The 20446-nt window shown below is 43.6% G+C and overlaps 1 protein-coding gene across 3 annotated transcripts in view; it reads left to right on the top strand.

Annotated features, from left to right (window-relative positions):
- Window positions 1–19290, top strand: part of BRD3 (bromodomain containing 3) — a 50121-nt gene extending 30831 nt beyond the window's left edge. For 2 of the 3 annotated variants that reach the window (XM_069771003.1, XM_069771001.1), the window contains exons 6-12: window positions 1684–2055; window positions 8485–8613; window positions 9035–9226; window positions 10055–10290; window positions 10822–11114; window positions 12967–13095; window positions 13884–19290. In XM_069771003.1, coding sequence (XP_069627104.1) covers window positions 1684–2055; window positions 8485–8613; window positions 9035–9226; window positions 10055–10290; window positions 10822–11114; window positions 12967–13095; window positions 13884–13999 — 1467 coding nt within the window. In that variant the 3' untranslated portion in view covers window positions 14000–19290. The remainder of the gene's footprint in view (window positions 1–1683; window positions 2056–8484; window positions 8614–9034; window positions 9227–10054; window positions 10291–10821; window positions 11115–12966; window positions 13096–13883) is intronic. The other variant, XM_069771004.1, reaches the window with a different exon arrangement.
- The last annotated feature ends 1156 nt before the right edge of the window (window positions 19291–20446 follow it).

The raw sequence follows: 20446 nt of genomic DNA, 5'->3' as shown, positions 1-20446 counted from the left end.
GAACTCAACCCCTTCCTCTTCAGAAGGCAATATTGCTAAGCAGTGCTTTATTTTCATCCCCTCACTGCTGGTTACATGCATTCCTTCCTTCACATTTGACTCCTTGCCTCTCTGACCATCATTGTCCCTTTGGGGTGTGCTCAGACAAGTGCTTGCTGTCAAGTTTGAGAGGGTTGAGAAAAGTTCTGCCAGTTTTGCCACATCCCAGCTGAGGTGATGTCAACTGTAATTGTCCAACTCAGTTACAAGCTCTCATCTGACCATAGTCTTAGCCAGTGCTGATGCTCCATGAACCAGAAGGCTGTTGGAGGTTTCCCCCATTTTGCACCATATAGCCCAAAGCATCTCTTCTTTCTGTAACTGAGACCCTGATTTTACTGGGACTGTTCCTTTAAGGTTTGCAGACTCTAGCGCTAGGAATGTTCCTCTCTGCCATAAACCAGTTCAAGACAAGCCTGTCACTCCAGTTGGAGGAGACTGATGTTGCCTGCAGGTTTTGGGTGCATTAGTTCTGTCTTCCTTACTGAGTAATCTTCTGGGAGTTGTCATTGGTGTTTTGCTATTTACTATGTTAATGTATGGGTAAATGAAAACGTTGCTTTAAATAATTGGAATTTTCCTAGCAAGCTCTGTATTGCTTTAAAAATGATGAAAGCATTGCTCAGAGAAAGCTGGGTTTTTTCCTAAACTGGCGAATTAACTGCAACAGTATTGGTGTTCTCTAACGTGAGGTTGCATGGACCAGCAGAGCCACAGAATTGTTTTGCTTATTTAACCCTATAGTTTGGGAATTACTGGAGAAATTGTAAGTCAGATCTTCTTGCAGCTAAGCTGTCCTCCTTAGAAGCCTATCTCATACTTCAGTTTCTATCCAAATAAGTTGCTTCTGAGAACCAATGTAATTTTCAAACTCAAGGGTGAACCCAGAAGTGAGTTTGCCAAATACACGCTGCAAAATTAATTCTGCTTGGGATTTACTTAACATTTCCCTTAGATTTCCCTAAGGAACTTTTTTCCCCCTCTCTCTCTCCAGAGAAATAAATCCTTCATAGGAGCAGAAGAGAGAGCTGACTGGATAGTCGCAGCTTGAATTTATGTGAGAGAGGTTTTACTTGCTTAAGGCAAAATCATTAAATTCTTGCTCTTGTCCATAATAAGCAATCTACCTTAGCACACCCACTAAATACAAGGGAGTGAGGGCTCATGGGTCTTTGGTGATTAATATGCTTTGGTTCAGAACTTATAGCCTGATCCTGCCACTGGGGACTCAGACATGTGGTTAAGTTACTGACACTTACTAAGTCACGATGCATCAGCTGAGCTGCAGTAATCGACTGGGCGCACTCCTTTCCCTTGGCAAACATGAGGTAAGAGTCCTTAGTTTAAATCTCAGTGAAATACATAGAGCTAACACATTTTGCATCATGTTTGGGGTTGGGTTGGACACGTGCAAATGGCTGGTTACTGTGGCTCAGATGACATGTAGTAATACATCGTGTTGTAGTCACTGAATTGTGTGTTGAAGCTTCTAGTCACAAGTCCCATTTATCCCAGTGAAGTAATTGTATTTTCTGTCAGAGGACAGGCAGATCTCAAAAATAAGGATGAACTGTGGCAGGTGTCTGCTAGTGTAGCATGGGAGCTGGGCACGTACTCATGAAGTCTGTCCATCTGCTGTTTCAGAAAAAAGGAGTGAAGCGGAAAGCAGACACGACAACCCCTACGACCTCTGCGATCACTGCCAGCCGAAGCGAGTCGCCCACGCCCCTCTCGGACCCGAAGCAGGCCAAAATCATCGCTCGACGGGAAAGCGGTGGCCGGCCCATCAAACCACCAAAGAAAGACCTTGAAGATGGAGAGGTCCCCCAACATGCAGGGAAGAAGGGCAAACTCTCTGAGCACCTCAAGTACTGTGACAGCATTCTCAAGGAGATGCTTTCGAAGAAGCATGCAGCCTATGCATGGCCCTTTTACAAGCCTGTTGATGCAGAGGCCTTGGAATTACATGACTATCATGATATTATCAAACACCCCATGGATCTCAGTACTGTTAAAGTACGTCCACATTTACCACCTCTTTTGCAGGGTGTCACAGCCCTCTGGTTGCAGAGGACTGGCTCCTTCTGGGGGAGGGGGTAGGGTGGAAAACTGACCCTGTTTGGATATCATCTGGATATTTTTATATTTTGTTTGCTTCCCTTCTCCTCTTTTTTCCCATAACATGGGACATCTTTTTTTTCTGCCCTGCAAAGCAGACTGTACGATGGCATCCTCTCCTCTTTGTGGATAGTCCAGCTATTTAAACTTGTGTCCTTGGGATTGTGTTGCACTCTGAGAAGAAGAGGTGCTGTATTTCATAGGATTTAATTGATAGTATCCCATTTCCAGAAACTGCTGCCTGCCTACTTGTTGGCATGATGTGTGGTCCAGATAGGCTTACGCTGAGCAATTCCAACCGGAACGTGGTGATCATCTGGTACTTGGGGAGGGGAGGAAATAACGTGATGCTTGTGTGGTTCATGCTTGGCTTTTCAAGAGCTTAGCTTAGTATGGTCCAGTATTCAAGGTGGTTTTCCCGGTAGGCTGGGAGGTTTTCTGAATCCCTCCTAAATATCCATGGAGCAAAGCCATGTTTTTTCTGGTTCCTATCTTCTGCGTGTGAGCTGGCCATTGGAATTGGTGTTGGTGAGACTTTCTTCCATATGCAGGAAGTTAAGGTACTCCTGCTGGCTTTCGCTAGCATGCCAGAAGTGTTTTGCTGCCAGCTGAGCCAATGTCTGGGATTGTCTAAATGCCCAGTTGACAAAAGGGCAGCTGCATTTGTGATTCCTTTCATATTCCTCGGCAAATCCTACATAGTACCTGGAAGCAGTGTGTCATGCTCTGATGTGCCGTGCCATTCAGCCATGATCCTTCAGGAGTTCTTACTACAGCTGCAATATTTTTACAAGTATTTAGTTGCATTATTTAGAGGTGAGAGAATAGTTGTCATGGTCTGTGCATTGAGGATTAGGAGTTACCAATGTCTTGAGTTTTAATTGCTGTTCTAATGCTATGGTCTTGGGCAAGTTTCCCCACAGCTCTGTGCCGTAGTTTTCCCAGTCATAAAATGGAGATAAAAATACTTAACCTACCTCACAGGGCTGTTGTGAGGACAGATATCTGGAAGGCACTATCTAAGTACTAATTATTATTATTGATTTGTTTGTACAAAAAAGACCATCTCTGAGCTGGCAAAAGCATTGTAAGCAGGCTCCAGTGGAGCTAGGCTTGGAGACCATTCTGTTCTCCTGAGCTTGCAGTGCCCTTGCTTTGCTTACAAAAGCCAGTGCCACGTGAGGTATTTTTGACTTGCAGTTAAGCTGAGCTGTGTTAAAGGCCTGCAGCAATTTCCTGGCAGGAGAAGAGGGCAAGACAAAGGGTGAGTTTAGCTGCAGGCAAGAAGAGGGAGCCTGAAACACAGTGGTAGAAGCAGTAGAAAGGGCTGGGTTGAACACTGTAGTCTGTGAAGTTGGAGCACTGGTGCCTGGCTCTAATGTTCTGCTGATAGAGGAAGGTCCCAGTGTTTCCTTGGGTAAGTTTCCATTTTCTTTTGCTCTTGAGTGTGGATGAGGAAAGAAGCAGCTCCCCTCAGTTTTGGTACTGCAGTGCATTCACCATCCTGCTGATTTGGGATGCCCGGTACTGAAGGCCTACTTTATTCTTGTACATTGTTTTAATTATATGACTTGCTGACAAGGTCTGCTCACTTCACTTTGCATTGGGGTTGCTCTTCTCCACCAGCTTGGAGGTCCACCCACATGGCTTGGATCATAGGCTAATGGATGATTTAGGTTGGTCAGGAGGCCTGCTTCCTGCTCAAAGCAGGGTCACTTAACGCACTCTGATCTGCTCCCTTCCAGGGGTCACCACCTTCTCAGCTGAGTGGGTCTGACCTTGCTCCTCTGATGCCAGTGAATGGCCTGGGAGCAAGAACAGGTTGCAAATGGGGTTTTCGGTGTTCTTCTGTAAGTCAGGTCAGAGGTGCAGGACTTAGGTGACATCAGGAACCTTCGTATATGATGTTCTGTTTACTGTGCATACAGTTAATTTGCCCATGCTTGTTGTAGGCTACTCATCAAAATCTGTTCTAAGAGTTTATAAACTGGCCAGTAGCTTTAAAGGAATTTCAGAATATGTCTGGTTCACAGAAATGACTGAGATGGGAAGAAGCATCTCTTGCTCAGTGCAACTGTTCTTTTTGTTACCACATTAGAGTGATGAAGTGCTATTGATAGCCTTTTCTCTACTAGTCTTGTGAACACAAGTCATTGGATGATCATGTCCTAGATGAACTCATTCAGTTGGTGTACTGACTGTAGTGGGACTGATGGTAAATCTAGTCCTTTCAGACCTATTCTCAGCTCATTCACATTCCCTTGACTTACTAGGGATGCTGTGGGTCTCCAGAGATACCTGCAGCCTGGTAGATCAAGACCTGGGTAATGCAGTAAGATTAGAGATGGGAGAGAGGGAAATCATGACTCTCCCAAAGCTGGTATTTCCATGTGTGGTTAGGTGGCTTCTTAGTGCAAGAGATTCTGTGCTGTATTCTGCAAAATCTAGGTGCAAAGCTGTGATATCTTGTGTTGGTGACTTTGTCACGCTTAAATCTCTTTATAGCCCTAACTTCATTCTCTTAAAAAGTGTACACCTCTGTTCTTTTTCTACAAGTGCAGGTGATTCTCTCCCTCTGTACCTTACTAGTGTTAGGGCAGAAAACTGGAGACAAGTTAATGGCAGACCCAGTGGAGTCTTTTGTATGTAAAGACTCTGGATTTGTCTTTCCACGTAGTAGGATTTTTCTTAATAAACTTGTTTGAAGTGCTGTCTGGTATTGTTTTTTTATGGAGTGTTTTATTATCATTGCTCTTGGTTTGTAGATCATAGTGTGACTTCTCTGAGGTGCAGTCTATAATACCTTAATTGCGTGGAACAGAAACAGAAACCTGCCATTTGCAAGCAGTGTAATTATCCAGTGTCAGGGGCTTTCTCTGTGGCTCTGAAAGGTTTTAGATTTAATTCTGCACAAGTGACAATGGCTGTGGTAAAGCAGCGCAACTAATGGCCTTCAAACTAATCTTGAAGGAATTATGGGAGAAAGTAAAACATAACCATTGCTGCAGCTATAATGGATTCCCCAATACCTGGTTGCTTGTCACTTTGGTTCTCTGGTTATATGAGGTTTGATTTTCTTCAGAGAATATCCTTCACGTCCAGGAGCATTTTTTTTCAGGCTGTGCACCCAGCAGAGGTGTGCTTCAGAAGGATTTGGAGATTGTTTGCTCCGTGTGCGTGGTGGAGGAGGCAGGTTGGCTGTTGCGACTGTGCCAGTGGCAGGTGAGAGGTGGAGGGGGCTGTAGCTGAGCTTCTTGCAGCCAGGAGCAGAGGGTTGTGCTGGAGTGCCATGCTGGAGCTAGGACTGAGAGTGGGAAGAGCTGAAGGGACAGGATCAGTGAGCTCATCTCCACCTCAGTTCTTTGATAGTCAGCACAGAGGGGGAAAGAGCAGAACTGCTTGGAGTAAGGAGAGGAAAGGATGAAAGCATGAGGAGAGATGGAGGCAGAGGCACGGGTTACACTTTAAGAGGCAGCAGCCCTAATTCCCTGTAGCAGGTGAAACGCTTGCTGTGAAGCTGTAGCAGCACTGTGCTTCTGGTGCTGTGCCCACAGACAGACAGGGCCCACTTGCAGTATGTTCATGTCCCCCTCTCTGATGCTGGGGAGCTTTAGCATGGGGAGGCAGGGTGCTGTGCCCGCAATGAAGCTGAGGGGAACCTGGAGCACCTCTTCTCTCGCTCCATCCTCTGGCTGCCAGGTCACAGCAGCAATGTGGATGTCTGCCTTTGGTTTACTCAGTGGTGAACAAGCAACAGTCCTTGCTATGCAAGTGGATTTATACAAGGTGTTTAGTTCTGCAATAAAGCACTACCTCCAGGGGTCTAACTATGCTCACTGGTTAATTTTCTTGCAGTGAATTGGTGTGGCTTCGGAGCAGCTGAGTTCAGGGTCTTCAAAGTGAGGAGATATTCTTTGGGAGAATTTTCAAAGATTTCTTTAGTTGCACCTATTTTAGAGTACAAACGCAGCTTCACAAAGCAGCTGCTCTTGTTGAGGCAGTTTCTGTAAGGTGCAATTAGGCCCCCAGAAATCAGGCTGAGACCTCATTATCTGATAGAGATGGCATTTTCTGTGCTAAAGTCACTGGACCTGTGTGGCCCTGTCCCTCGTTAACACCTGCCCTGATGCCATACCCAAGGCATGTGCTTTGAGGACAGATTGATGTCCAGTTTAGTCTTAGAGAAGAGACAATGGAAAGGGGACATTTTAGATCTTCAAACACGTGAAAGATTGCTGCAAGAAGGGAGGGAACAAAGTTTTCTCTGCATCCTCTGTGGGCAGGGCAAGGCTTACCTTAGAGCAAGAGACCTGTTAGACATGAGGAAACAAATTTCTGAACATTAAAGAATATTAAACAATTTAATTGATTGCTGAGGGAAAAATGAGATTGCTGTGGTAGATACTGCATGGGGCAGAGAAGGGACTAGCTGGCCTCCCAGCACCTCTGCCAGTCCTGCTTGTCTATGACTCCTGATTTGCAATTGTAAATGTAATAACTTTTTTTAAGCAGCTGGATATCTCAAAGTGAATTTGTAACCAAAGATACTCCAGCCCACCAATTTAAAGTCCTTTTATTTTTTTTCTTTTGTTAAGTTAGTTATTCTTTACAAGAAAACAAAGCAAAAATCTACAGATTAAAACTGTTGGGCTAGAAAACTGTTGGGTTTGGATGAAAGCGAAGCCTCAGACACTGGAATGTATTTCATAGGCAGTAATCAGCCACTGAGTGTGCCAAACAAATATAAGCGCATCAAAAAGGCCTTTCATGCAGTAAGACGTATTTTAAAATAAATGGGCCCTTTCGTTTGAACATATGTTTTGCTTTGGAATTGGCCTGAGACGCTTTTCAAACAAGGCCAGCTCTCCTTCAGACAGGAGAAGCACAAACCTATTTCCTTTTCCGTCTTTGTGCTGTGGCTCAGAGGCTGTCTCCTAGTTTATTCATCAAGAGAATGAGGTCTCCTGACAAAAGTTTGACAGATGTCTGGCTGCAGCACAGCAGGGAGTAAGGCTGCAGGAATGTCACCACCCTGCGTGCAGGTCCCTCCAAAGCTGCATCCCTGGAGGTGAAATTGTGCCCTATTCAGAACAAAAACAGTTTTAGGAGTCATTGCAGTGTTTCAAGATAGTTACAAGGTCTACCGTGTAGCTGTGAAGTATCTGTAGCTTCCATGGAACAAACGGGAATTTAACTTACGATAAGGCTTCCAGCGTGGGTTACAGACCCCAAGCAGCCCTGCTTTCTGCTCAGACGGGGGATGTGTCTTCCCCGACTGCATTTGCAGCCTGTCTGCCAGTCAGCCCCTTCCCTTCACTGGGGGATACAGGTGCACAAGATACACAAAAGGGAGGCCTGCAAGCACTTGGCAAATAGAGAATTTCTTTAAACCCAGGTCTTTTAAATGCAAATGAAATCTAGTGTTAGCTTCTTTTTCCTTTTGGTAGGAGTAATTGGAGCTAAGGTTTTATACATAGTAGTAATATATGCATAAAATAATTAAGTTCTAGGAATGCTCTAAACTGTTCTCTAAACCCAAGTCATTCAGTCCCGAACAGCAAGAGAAATGGAAAAAAGTGAGAGCTGAAAAATAAGAGAAAGGAGCAAGGTGCAAATATTTAGCTCCTGATACTTACCTTCACTGCACTAGGAAATAATATTAGGAATAGGTTCATAAAGGGTGAATTCTGCATCCATTCTTTATCACTTGGACTTTAAATCAAGAGTAGTGTTGTAGTTTAACTGTAAATGCCTATCTTGCTGTAGGAATTGCCAAGCAAAATTCATGCCCTGTATTAGCAGGAAGTCAGAGTTGGATGGTCATGATCTTTTCTGCCCTTTCAGATTTACAGGGCAAAAATACTCAAGCAGCATGTAGAAATACATGCTTAAGGGACGCCTGTAATTGTAGATTGGTTGTTTGTCGACTCCTGCCTTTCCCGTCCATGATCCTTGTTTACATTAGTTTCTGATCCAGCAAACCCTTTTTCTACATTACTCTATTTTCTAATAGAAGGTGGACCCTGACAAATTTATATAGTACTACTTAGAAAAAGAAAACAACCCAAATTTAGAATCTTAAAGTGTCTAAACTGTTATGGAGCAATATCAACTTCTTTGGTTGTCCAGTGTTTGTTTGCTTGCTTGTTTTAAAAATGTTATTGAAGAACCGATAAGCCAGATCAAAGTACTGTTGTTCTAGACAGAGATGACTTTTGAGGCTGTGCTGAGCTGTCTCCAAGATGCACGTGTCCTCCATGCAGTTCCTACAAATGCCTTCTGCTTATGGCTTTTTCTTCCCTTTCCCTTTGGCTTGTTTGTTTGCAGAAAAAAATGGACAGTCGGGAATACCAGGATGCACAAGGTTTTGCAGCAGATATTCGGTTAATGTTCTCTAATTGTTACAAGTACAATCCTCCAGACCATGAAGTGGTAGCGATGGCCAGGAAGCTACAGGTAAAGGTGTTGGCAAATGCGTCTTCCAGAGTATGTTTAGTTCAGCTACAAGGTGTCAATTGAGAGATCCAAGCGTGAATCTGCTCTTGGCACCAACAAAGGAAAGTTGGTGATTATTCCAGCCCTTGGAAAGAGCCATGTTCTCTGCTGCAGAACTGTTGCGCTCTTCACATGGCATGGCCCAGCACCACATTCCACTCCTAAAATGTTATAATCATTGCTGTATAAAGTAATGGGAGAATTTTCTTGGTTACAGAATATGTATGCCCATCTGTATGTTATTATTTACTTGTACAGCACCTTGTGTAGTGCAGTAAGACCCGGACCCATAGTGGGGTGTCTGGTGTGTTTAAAAAGGCCAGAGTGAGGTCTTCGTGGCTGAGGCTCCTTTTGTCACCAGTTTTCCCCCCCTTTTTTGTAGGATGTCTTTGAGATGAGGTTCGCAAAGATGCCTGATGAGCCTGCAGAGGCCCCACCTCTGCCTCCACCAACAGCACCAGTGGTGAGCAAAAGCACAGAGAGCAGTCACAGCAGTGAGGAGAGCTCTTCCGACTCGGATAGCTCAGACTCGGAAGAAGAGCGAGCGACTCGGCTGGCGGAGCTGCAGGAGCAGGTATGGCAACAGCCAAGCTAGGTGTCTGTGTCTGTGCAGTAGAAAGAGCCTAGCAGGAGGAAGGGGTTAATTTGTTCTTAAAAAATCCCATTGAGACTGGGATGCAGCAGAGCAATCTCCCCTTCTGCCAGCTGTGAAATAAGTACACGTTTGATGTAATGTTAATTTTCTTCAAGATAGCCATTCTTGGTGCTGATGCTCTGTGCTTCCTTCTGGGATCCCAGGGTATGAATGAAGGTGCACACAAAACTAGGGATCTGAGAAGAACAGAGAGACCCATTTTGTATGAGAGCTCAGGCATAATGAAATCTGTCACAAGCTTCTTGTGGGATATTGTCCCCTGTACCCTGTCTGTAGAAGTGAGCTGTTTTGACTGTTGTGGTTGCAAATGCTTAAGCCATGGCCTTTTGTATTCTGCAGATAATACAATGCCAGATGCTATAGTGCTTACATGTGCTACTGTAATACAACAAAGCATTAATAAAATAGCTTATCCGTTGTCTCAAAGCAAGCTAGTAGGAGAGCCAAGAAGTGAACCCAGGATTCCAGACGCCAAGTTGTCAGCACTGTAGACGGAGCTATTAAGCTTAATTTTTATTTGCCCCTATAAAACAAGAATGACGTTTTCATTTGAGTCAGCTTCTGCGTACTTGCACTGCGTTTTTAAAAGAATTTCAAATCAAGCAAAGTCTCCTGAGTTCAATCACTAGACTGCTTGATCCTTGACTTTGGGATATGCTTACACCTTGGGATGTAGAGGAAGGGTATGTGGAGGCATCAGTTATCTTGCCTTGAAGTCTGGTTAATTTTTTCACTCTTCTCCCTCAGCTAAAGGCTGTCCATGAGCAGCTAGCTGCATTGTCACAAGCACCAGTAAACAAACCAAAGAAAAAAAAAGAGAAGAAAGAAAAAGAGAAGAAGAAGAAAGATAAAGAGAAGGAAAAAGAAAAGCACAAAGTAAAAGCTGAGGAGGAGAAGAAACCCAAGGTGGCTCAACCACCAAAACAAACCCAACAGAAGAAAGCCCCAGCTAAGAAAGCAAACAGCACAACCACAGCTAACAGGTGAGAGCCTGCCTTCTGCAAGTTGCCTTAAGGGAAATGCCAAGAGCTTCCAGCCCAGTTCTCCAGTCCCCGATGAATTCCTGGTGAAGCTCAGTTGTCAGAGCGGTATTAACTTGCTGTTGAATAGTGTCCCCATTCCCAGACAACTCCAGGGAGTCTTTAAGTTAGAGCTGGCAGTGGAACCATCATATTTCCACTGTCCAACTCTCTTAGAATCCCTGCCTGATCACTCTCAGATAAGGTTTTGCTTTCTGCCTTTTGCGCAGCCAGCAAGAACATGCCGTTTCATTGCTGCCCCCCTGCTGCTACATGGGCTTGTTGTCATGCCTCACAGGGCTAAAATATAATAGGAGCAGAACAGCTGATCTCAGATTTCTGAACTTTTTCAGAAGTTGTGGTGCTGTTTAAGCCATCTGGCTAGAGGTTCAAAGCCAAAAGCATTGGGATGTTTGTTACAAGGGGGGTAGAAAAAAAAGAGTTCATTGCTTCTATATACCCATTAATGTTTCCATGCTTGCCAACCCCCCCCAGGCAGCCCAAGAAAGGAGGCAAACAGGCATCTGCAACCTACGATTCAGATGAGGAGGAGGAAGGTCTGCCCATGACCTATGATGAGAAACGACAGCTCAGCTTGGACATCAACCGTCTGCCTGGGGAGAAGCTGGGCAGGGTGGTGCACATCATCCAGTCACGGGAACCTTCCCTCAGAGACTCCAATCCTGACGAGATAGAAATAGATTTTGAAACGTTGAAGCCCACAACTTTACGAGAACTGGAGAGATATGTGAAATCTTGTTTACAGAAAAAACAAAGGAAACCATTTTGTAAGTTACCTCCTGGGGCACATGTTCCCTCACCAGCTCTTGGGCTCAGCTTTGGAGTCAGGGCATGTGTGTGAGGATTCTCTTATCCAGCTCTGTAGAGATTCTTTTCTTCCATGAAAATGTACAGAAACTTTCTGTTTTTTCTGTTCTTTGTTCCCATGATGTCATGCCGTGGAGACCTGGAGGACTATTGTGTTCCTCTACAAGACCTGTGTGATACCTTTATTTATCATCTAGAATCTAGAAGGCGCTATAAAGGTTTCAGTCTCATTGTGTTAGGTGTTATGTGCACACATCTTGAAGGATCAGTTTCTTATCCTGAATAGTTTAGCATCTAATTAGGAAGGAAACAAAAAGCATGGTGGGGATCCAAAACACCAAGGGAATAAATAACTTGCACAAAGTTACCTGGGCAACCTGTGGGTTCTGGGTGTAAGTGACTTGAGTTGTATATTCATCCCCAAATGGCTCTTCCTAGATGGCCTGATCACCATATTGCCTTCAGTCTCTATCAGATCAGAGGGTTAATGTTAATGCACTGCCAAGTGTACCATTTAGTATGGGACAGACTTTTCTCTGTGCCTCATCTACGGAGAGTGAATTGTTGTGGCCCCTTGAGAGCTTAGTGCCAGCTAAATAGCAAGAGGATCACTTACCTGAAGTGGTCCTGGCTCTGTCCATCTGCTTGTTGGTTAAGAGGGAGTTATCCTGTTGTGAGTAGCTACTGTATTACACTCTTAACTCTTGCAGAGCACCTCCGTTTCTTCACCATAGGATTTTCAGATAGGCCTAAGCAAAGCTCAGACTTTGACCCTTCTTTTTGCTTTTTAATACACTGCTTTGATCCCCCCACCCCACCCCCAAATCCTTCACTGTTGCAATAGCTCAGGAAAAGATTTTCCAGAGTGGTTAGGAACAAGAAGCATCCTTTTGTTTTGGGACCGAAGTGTAGAGTAATGCAGTTAACCTCAGATGTCCTCTCCTCTGAGTCTGGTACACCCTGGGCTGGCAGGCTGGTGTGCCTGACCCCAGCCGGACTCTTGTGCTGTCTGCTGTCTATTGCAATGCTTAGCGTCCAGGGGCGCACCCTCTTAGGACCGTGCTTTCCAGATTTCTTTTTTTAAATCATTGCTTTAAAACGGCACAGAGAAATGTAGGTATTTCCTTGCTGGATCAGGCAAAATATCTGGCCCCTGTCTTGTGCTTCTGATGCTGGCCAACACCTGTGTTCAATTACTCCTTCTTTGGAGGGTTATTTCTTCTGCTCATAAGTATGAGTATTGCTGGTACTTCTCACCATTTCCATCCTAACTGATGCAGCTACATTCCTGTTTTCTGCCAGCCTTTGCCTCAGTTGGTTTTTAATTAGTCCTTTTTGGTTTGTTTTATATTTAAAGCAACATAAACCACAGTAAATTCTTGCATGAGGTGTCTTAAGTTTTAATGGCAGATGCTTACTTCTGACAACCTTTAATGGGGCACTTTATTTTACAGGGCAGAAAACCCATGTAACAATTCTGTAATTACAAATGTGTAACTATTGACCATATAACTGGCTGGTAAGTAACCTGTAACTACAAGGTTATTACATGGCTATTTCTATCTTCTAGAATACTTTCCAGAAGGTCTCTCTTGAAAAAGTGCATGTTACAGGATGATGGCAATTGGATGATCTAGACAACGTCATATGTTGTCCTCTATCTGGGATGTGTAGTTGCTGTGTGATCACTTGATCTTAGCAGTGTCACTGCAGAGTGGTTGCACAGATTTACATGCCCTGTAAAATAGTGATGTCCGCTCTTTTTCGCCTGCAACCGTGCAATTTCAGAAATTGTGCGTTCCTCCTCCACAGCTGCAAGTGGAAAAAAGCAAGCAGCAAAGTCAAAAGAAGAGTTAGCTCAGGAAAAGAAGAAAGAACTAGAGAAACGGTTACAGGACGTCAGTGGACAGCTAAACAACAACAAGAAACCTGCAAAGAAAGGTAATGGCTTTGGTTTTGCTGTGCTAACAATGCCTGAAAAGTTGTGTATGTAGGTAGACTTCCTCACTGAGGGAAAACTGCTGCCGCCTTGTAGCCTTGGGTTGTCTCTGTGACAGTTGCCCCAGTTGGTCAGTAGTGTCAGGGTACAGCGAGTTACTGCTGGGCACTGAGCTACTGTGTGGGGGCTGCTTTGGTCCCTGTCCAGGTGGAAGCTCTCCTGGGTGGTAAATGTGAGGTGTCTTGGAGGCAATTCATTCTTCAGAGGGAGGAGGATCTTCTCCTCTCTGTTAGCCTGTGCAGGACTGTGCGTACAGACCAGTACCACGGAACATCCAACAGATGATTTTTCTCCATTGTGGGATTAAAAAAAGCCCAAGCCTCCATGTAGTGCAATAGCGTGAAAGATGGTACAAAAGGTTCTTCCAGCTTCGCACAAGCCAGGCAGGGTTTCTTGTGATCAGAGGTTGCACTGAAGCACGCGAGGCTGTGGACACAGCTCCCCAAGTGCTCTGCGCCATCTCACCTTGAGCACTGTAGGGCTGTGGAGGACATTGCCCTCCCTTAGGGCTCCTGTGCAGATCCCAGACTTTCAGGGTCACCTGCAGCCTGAGAAACCTTGCCATCCATTGGCAAGACAGGCCTTGTTGCAGAAAGCAAAGGCTGCAGGTAAATCAGCTGCCCCAGCAAAACGAAGTTGTGAAGGAAGCCGTGGAGGATGAAGGCTGTGGGCAAACCTTTTCTGTTTTGGTTCCTTGCAAGTAATCCCATCACTGCCTTCTTCCCCGCAGAGAAATCCAGCTCGGCTCCCTCCGGAGGCCCTTCCCGGCTCAGCAGCAGCAGCTCCTCCGAGTCCGGGAGCAGCAGCTCCAGCGGCTCCAGCTCAGACAGCAGCGATTCGGAATGAGTTACAGACACTTACACACAAAACACAAAATGGACATCACCCTCACCGATGCTCTGCAGTGTTCCTTTCTCTCCTTAATATACTACTCTTGTTCCACGGTGGTCAGGTTTTTTTTCCTCTCCGTTTCTCTGACTTTTTTATTTTATTTTTTAATTCAGTGTTATAAAAGGTTTCTTCCATTTTGGGGGGGGCACTCTTTTAATAGGTCAAAGATCTTTGCGTGTGCGTGTGTGTGTGACTAGACTTTATGACAAATAGTTCCCTTTGCATAAAGTCTCTAAAATACATTTTAACTGAATAAGATTGGTTGAAAATGGAAGAACTTTGAACTCTTAGCAGGAGATAAATAGCAAGTTCTGCAAGGTTTGTAGTACACTTCCCTCCCGCCCCTTCCCTCTCCCCAGAATGTTCTCTTTTAATAAGCCTGCCTGGCTCACACAAGGTAAAAAAAAAAAAAAAAAAAAAAAAAAATCTTTTTTTAAAGAAATCGCTGTAAAATGGTACTGTATCTGAAAGATGTTAGCTTTTGAACTAGTTGGTGTATTTGTTATTAGCACTAGTATTCTTAATCTCGAAGTCTACAGTGTGATGAAAATGTCAGATGCTATCATCTTTTTACATAAAAACAAAAACACAAAAAAATTCTCATGTACTGTGGATTGCTAACATGCTTTTTTTTTTCCTAATCTTGGTAGAGGCATAGGCACCTGTTCAGGAACATATTTAAGCATGAATTTAACTTTAAGCACATGAGCAATATAAGTGGTTGCATTTCTTGGTTTTCCACTCAAAATTTTCATTTTTCTTGGGGGTATGTTGGGAAGAAGGGAGCAAGGGACACTCAAGTTTCTTGGGAATGTTATTTTTAACATCAAATAGATAATTTCCAGGAAATGCACACTCTCTATGAAAGTTTTCATTTAATTGAAAACAGTTTTTGGCTGAAAGTTCTCAGCTGGACCTCAGAGTGATCCTTGCAGAGTGACCAAGGCAAGTCATGTGCTCGTTATTAGACACATGCTTAAGTATTTTCTCCATGACAAGCACCTCAGTCTGGGCTTAAAATAAAGGAGCACTTGAGCTCCAGCTGAGGCTGAGCTGGCAGGGGAATTGGAGAGGGATGTTCTGTGTGTTTGGGTTTTGGGTTTTTTTGCTTTGTTTTGTTTTTTTTTTCCCCCTCTCATCCTTTCAGTAGTGAGCTCCTAGAAAGGGAATGCTACTTCTGTGTCATGCAGGGTGCAGGTTTCCAGACACTGAAATGCTTACCTCAATAAAAAGAAAAAAGAGGGGAGGAAGAAAAAAAGAAAAGAGACGATTTTTTAAGGCTTGCAATTTTTTGAGTCCAGCCTAATGTTTTGACCTGCACTGCTGCAATACACTCTGTTTTCACTGTCCCTAATTTCATGTATATACAAGTACTTTATTTATTAAACACCATTGGTCATTTAAAACTTAATAAAAAAATAACAAAAGCAAAGCTGCATTATGCAGACTAGCAGAAATGCAGACTTTTAATATGGTTTGAAACAGATTAAAAAAAACCAAACAAACAACAAAGCAAATAAAAATCTGAGATTTTATTTAAATACATTGGACTTTATACCTACAGGTGCTACAGTCCAGTCTATCGTGTGTCTGGTGCTCTGTCATGTTTGGTGTGTTCATTTTTGTAATTTGTTTCCTCTCTTCTTTCTCTTTTCACCCCAGCCCCCTTTTTTCCTGTTTTGTACAGATTTTGGAGACATACAGGTAGATACAATTTCTTGATGCAGCATGTTACTATTTTCTCAGTAGTATTTCCAGAGGTCTTTCTCCCCCTCTCTTTTGTAGAACAGTGGGGTTTTTTTTCTTTTATAAACCAATTTTAAGAAAACACCAATTCTATAATTATATAAAATTTGTAATCTGAGGGGCAGAAATTTATTGTAAATTCTTAACTTTTTATTGTAAAGAAAAAATATACAGAGTTTAACAGAAAGTTATGCCTTTCCCTCTCCCAGCACCAGCCCCTAAGGCTGCCTCACTACTGTGGGGTAGCCCTAAAATTCACCCTGCTGCAATCTCTGTTAGTGGTTTGCCAGAGGCCCTGTGGTGCAGATTGCACTAACTTTTATTTTTCACATATGTAAGTGGCCCCGGAGGACTCCTCAGCCCCAGCACATGATTTTCATTGCACGCTCAGCCTCCAAGAGCTGGGACAGGAGATCGCGTGCTGAGATGTGTGGTGTCTGGGGGATGTCCCTTTGCTGGAAAGCTGGGGAAGCGCAGGGCCAGCCTGTTATTAACACTCCGTGGTTTGCACTTCTGATCGCATCCACACTCAGCTGCCAGTCTCTTACTGCCCATCGACTGCTAGACACTTACGCATCTGTTTTTAAAAATCTGTCTTTCAAAGATCAGCATTTCAGAGTGTTCCGATGTGCATCTCGTACAGCTGACGTGCCTCTGTCCATGGTTTATCTGTGTAGTGGCAGTAGCATACTTTCCACAGTTTGCTGTAGAAAAGAATTAGCATTTTTTTTGCTAACGGCTGAGAGCACAATGCTGTGTTGCTGTGAGGCACTGAGTTCCTCCTATAAGTTGCTGGGCTTCTTCGGCTCATTTTGCAATCCCCAGGGTGCTTGGGCTGTTGGCAGGAGGCTCTCAAGTCTTTGCAGGTAGTTTCCCATAGTATTTTAAAGTGGATGAACTAGGGTATTCCAGTTCTTACTGAAATTAATGATTTTTCTTTTCCATTCACAATGGAGTTATTTTTAGCTCCTTTTTTTTTTTAAATTCTGCCCTTAAAAAAAATCTTCCCCTAGACAGATCCTTAGTAATATATTTTCAGAATTTACTGTGAGAAAATGTAATATAGACCTAATTAAGAGCTTAGGTTTTTTTAATGGGGTTGGGTTTCATCTGTGTTTCTCCTGTTGTCTGAGACTTGCATTATCAAAACCAGCTAGTATTTTAATTAAAATAACTGCAACCGATTCAATACCATGACAACTTGGATAAACAAGCTCCCAGTTTTCCCTGCTTGAAACCTCTTCCTGTGTGCATTAACCTGAGCTATGTCGTTGATGTACCATGGTGGTCGCTCCCGTGTGGAGAACAAACAGCAGGCAATAGCAGCCCACCTGGCAGCCGCTGTCGCCAGCATCACCGCCACGCAAAGCCCAGGGACCTGGCTCTGCAGCGTGCCACCATCCTCCGACGTCGGGGACAACCCCACTGACCACAGCCAGGGTACAGACATTCCTCTAGGACGCATAGGTCTGTCCCACCAAAATCAGTGGAAAGGTTAGAGCCAAAGGGTTGGGGACCAAGCGTGAAGTGATGGAAAGGGGCCTGGCCTGGGACTGTCTGCAGCACTGGAGGAGGATCCCTATTTTAGTTGGCCAACCTGTCCTAACTTGGGGATTTGCAAGGAAAACAAGCAACCAAAACCACCAAGGAAAATGAAGAACCACCTGCATATCTTTGATGTACCCAGCTGCAACTTGGGCTACCATTTAGTGGGAAACTTTTGCTTGTTTTCATGGAAAGTAAGGTGTTCCCTCTGAAATGGCAGTTCACAGGAGACATCCATTTTGGCATGACCTTCATTTCAGGAAAGAAATTGGTGACTCTTCATTTCAAAATGTTGTTCTTACATCTTTTCATTTTCGTATTGTTTGTAGTGCTCATTATCTCCCGACATGTCAGTAGTGGTGCCTCTTGTATCTCCAGATCAGAGTGTCTCCAGGAAAGAAGAGATGTTTTCAGTCCATAGTAAGTAGCAGCAGCCCTTAATGAGTTGGAAACTGAAACAGTAGAGCATTTATTTAACTGAGTTTGTATTGCATGACATGTCAGTACCAATGTCATGAAATAACTTTAAAATGATCAAACATAAAACATTTGAAATAACATTTTTAAACTTAAGAATAAAAAAAATGAAATTTTTATGGTAGAATTTTTCTTGAACAAACAAAGTTTAACTTTGTTTTCCAGGGGAAACTTCACTGAAATCAGTATGATTTCATATGTATGCATACACACAAATAGTTTTATTGAAACTGTTTTTTCTGACGAATTCCTGTTTTGACAAAACAATATCTGACCAGACCTTTTATCAATCAACCAGCATTACTGCACCTTTAAAAACTTTTTTAAACTTTATCTGATTGTAAGGTCAGCCTGTTTCTTGGCATACCATCAGCTATAGGCTCAGTGGGACCAGAGGGAGATCCGCATCCCATGGGCTCAGGCCCTGATCCATCTACTAAAGGAATCTGTTGGGTACAACAGCTTTCCGCTAACCAAAATGTTGTCTATACAAAACCATTTCAGTTTTGTATTGATGTGATTTTAAACTTTCCTACCGACAGGGTTTGTAACTGTAGAACTGATATTTCAGGACTATGTAACTTGTTTGTGAGTGTGTGTATAATAGTTGCACACGCCCACCCACACACACACAAGCACGTGTGTGCGTGTATATATACAAATTAGTTACCCAGTGAGGTCTCTTTCCATGTTCTCTATGTGGTAGAAGCAGACTGCAGTTACCTAATCTAGTTCTTTCTCTGTTTTGGGGACTCTTAGACCAGTTTTTAATTTTTTCCTTGTTTTGAAAGGAATGATGTTTTTTAAAGTTGGGGTTGGAGCTAGGGGGAAGGGATCGGGGCATGACAAAAACCACAACCTTTTTAGTACTGGATTTTAAAAAGATATATTCTCAAACATGAGCAGTTACCACGAGGGCTAACTGTGGGCAGGCTCTGCATTGTTGAAGGTAAATTTAGGGTAAGGATTCATTACACTAGCAGCATTATCTTGCTTGTAAAACAATGAGATGCATTTTTTTAAAGAAATGGTATTTGCATATCTTTTTAAATGTCATTTTTAAAGATAAATAAACCACCAGCTGGGATTTGACACAGGCCACTTAGAACTTACCCCTGATACTGGCATAACCAATCCAGAAAGATTTGTTGTTGTATTTTTGTTTTGTTTTTTGGGTTTTTTAATATTTAAAAAATTGTTACTTTTCTGTATGATGTGCATGCAAATTTACCGTAACTCTTTTTCTTAAAACTTTTTAGTGCCATTTCTAGTATATTCCTGTAAATGTCAGTTACTGAAAAGAAATGAGTCAATGTAAGTAGTTTAGCTTGTTTATTGCAAATTGCTGGCCTCAAACACAACAGAATTAAAAAAAAGAGTTAGAAAGTAATCTTTGATGTTACTGGTAATCATGGACCCTGGTCCTGGGGCATTCGTTTTGTTTTCATAATAAAAAGAAAAATTGTTTTGTGTGTGCAGTTTGATCCCATACTTTCCCCTCTCCTCTCCCTTCCCTTTTCTCATCTCCTTTTTCAGGTGTTGCTCTTGCTGCAGTTGAAAACTGGTAGGGCTTTGATCAAGCAGTCAGTTGAATAGCAGTGCTGATAGGCAAACATAAATATATTAAGAGTCCTAATGCCACGAGTATGAAAATAATTTGGAAGTAATTTTGCAAGTCCAGTTGTTAGCGCTGATGGCGTGCCACACTAATGGGGCAAACTGCATTCATAGCAGGGGGCAAGTCTGGGGCACTGCCAGCTTGGCCTGGGGTCTCTGAATCATGGGTCAGTGCCTGGCGTAGACATACTCGAAATTCTGTTGGTGAGGGAAACGCTCAGGCTGCTTTAACGTACCAGGGCAGCCAAGGAAGGACTGTTACTCTGCTAGAAGCCTACAATCTGAAGGGGTCTTAGATTATGTGAGAACTGCATCTGAGTGAGGTAAGTTCAGCTGAAAAAGAGGAGATAGAAATTTCACCCAGGTTTAATGCTGACTACTTTCAAGCCACCAGGACCTGAAGGAACCAGAGGGACTTTCTCACCACCACTGGCAGCGATACCTGCTCCACCAGCCGGTGCTGGCCCTGGAGGTCAGCGAGCCCAGGGTGACTGGGACACGGAAGACACAGCTGGGAAAGCGAGGAGGCCCAGAGTAGCTGGTCACATTCACAGCGGAGTCTTGACATTACTGTATGGTGGCCAAAATCTATTTTGGTCACTGGAGAGGATTCAGGTTGGTTTTGCTGTTACGTTTCTCAGATGCATGCCTGATGGTTTATTTATAAGGTAAGGGTTACAACAGCCAGGTTTCCCCAGGGTTAATCTTTCTCTAACCCTGTTCCTGCTTGCTGGGTTTAAAAGCCGTGCTCTCTCTAAGGTTTCAGCAAACCTGTTTTGCTTAGCTGTTGTATCCGTGTAGCTGTGTGTTGTATCAATGATACCCCCAAAGGAAACGTTTGTTCAGCCTATCCTCTCAAAGTCTCCTGTGAGGCAGTTGCCCCACAGGAGGATGTTTTCTTTAGCATTTACTAGTGAGTTATTTCTAGGTGCATCAAGGAGTGCTGCTTCCTACAGGCTTGGAGGAGGTTAAGGACAGGCAGAACACAGTTGAGGTTCAGCTCACACCGATACCTGT

This window comes from Haliaeetus albicilla, chromosome 26 (assembly GCF_947461875.1).
Source record: "Haliaeetus albicilla chromosome 26, bHalAlb1.1, whole genome shotgun sequence".
NCBI lineage: Eukaryota > Metazoa > Chordata > Aves > Accipitriformes > Accipitridae > Haliaeetus > Haliaeetus albicilla.
This window is presented reverse-complemented; position numbering and strand designations above follow the sequence as displayed.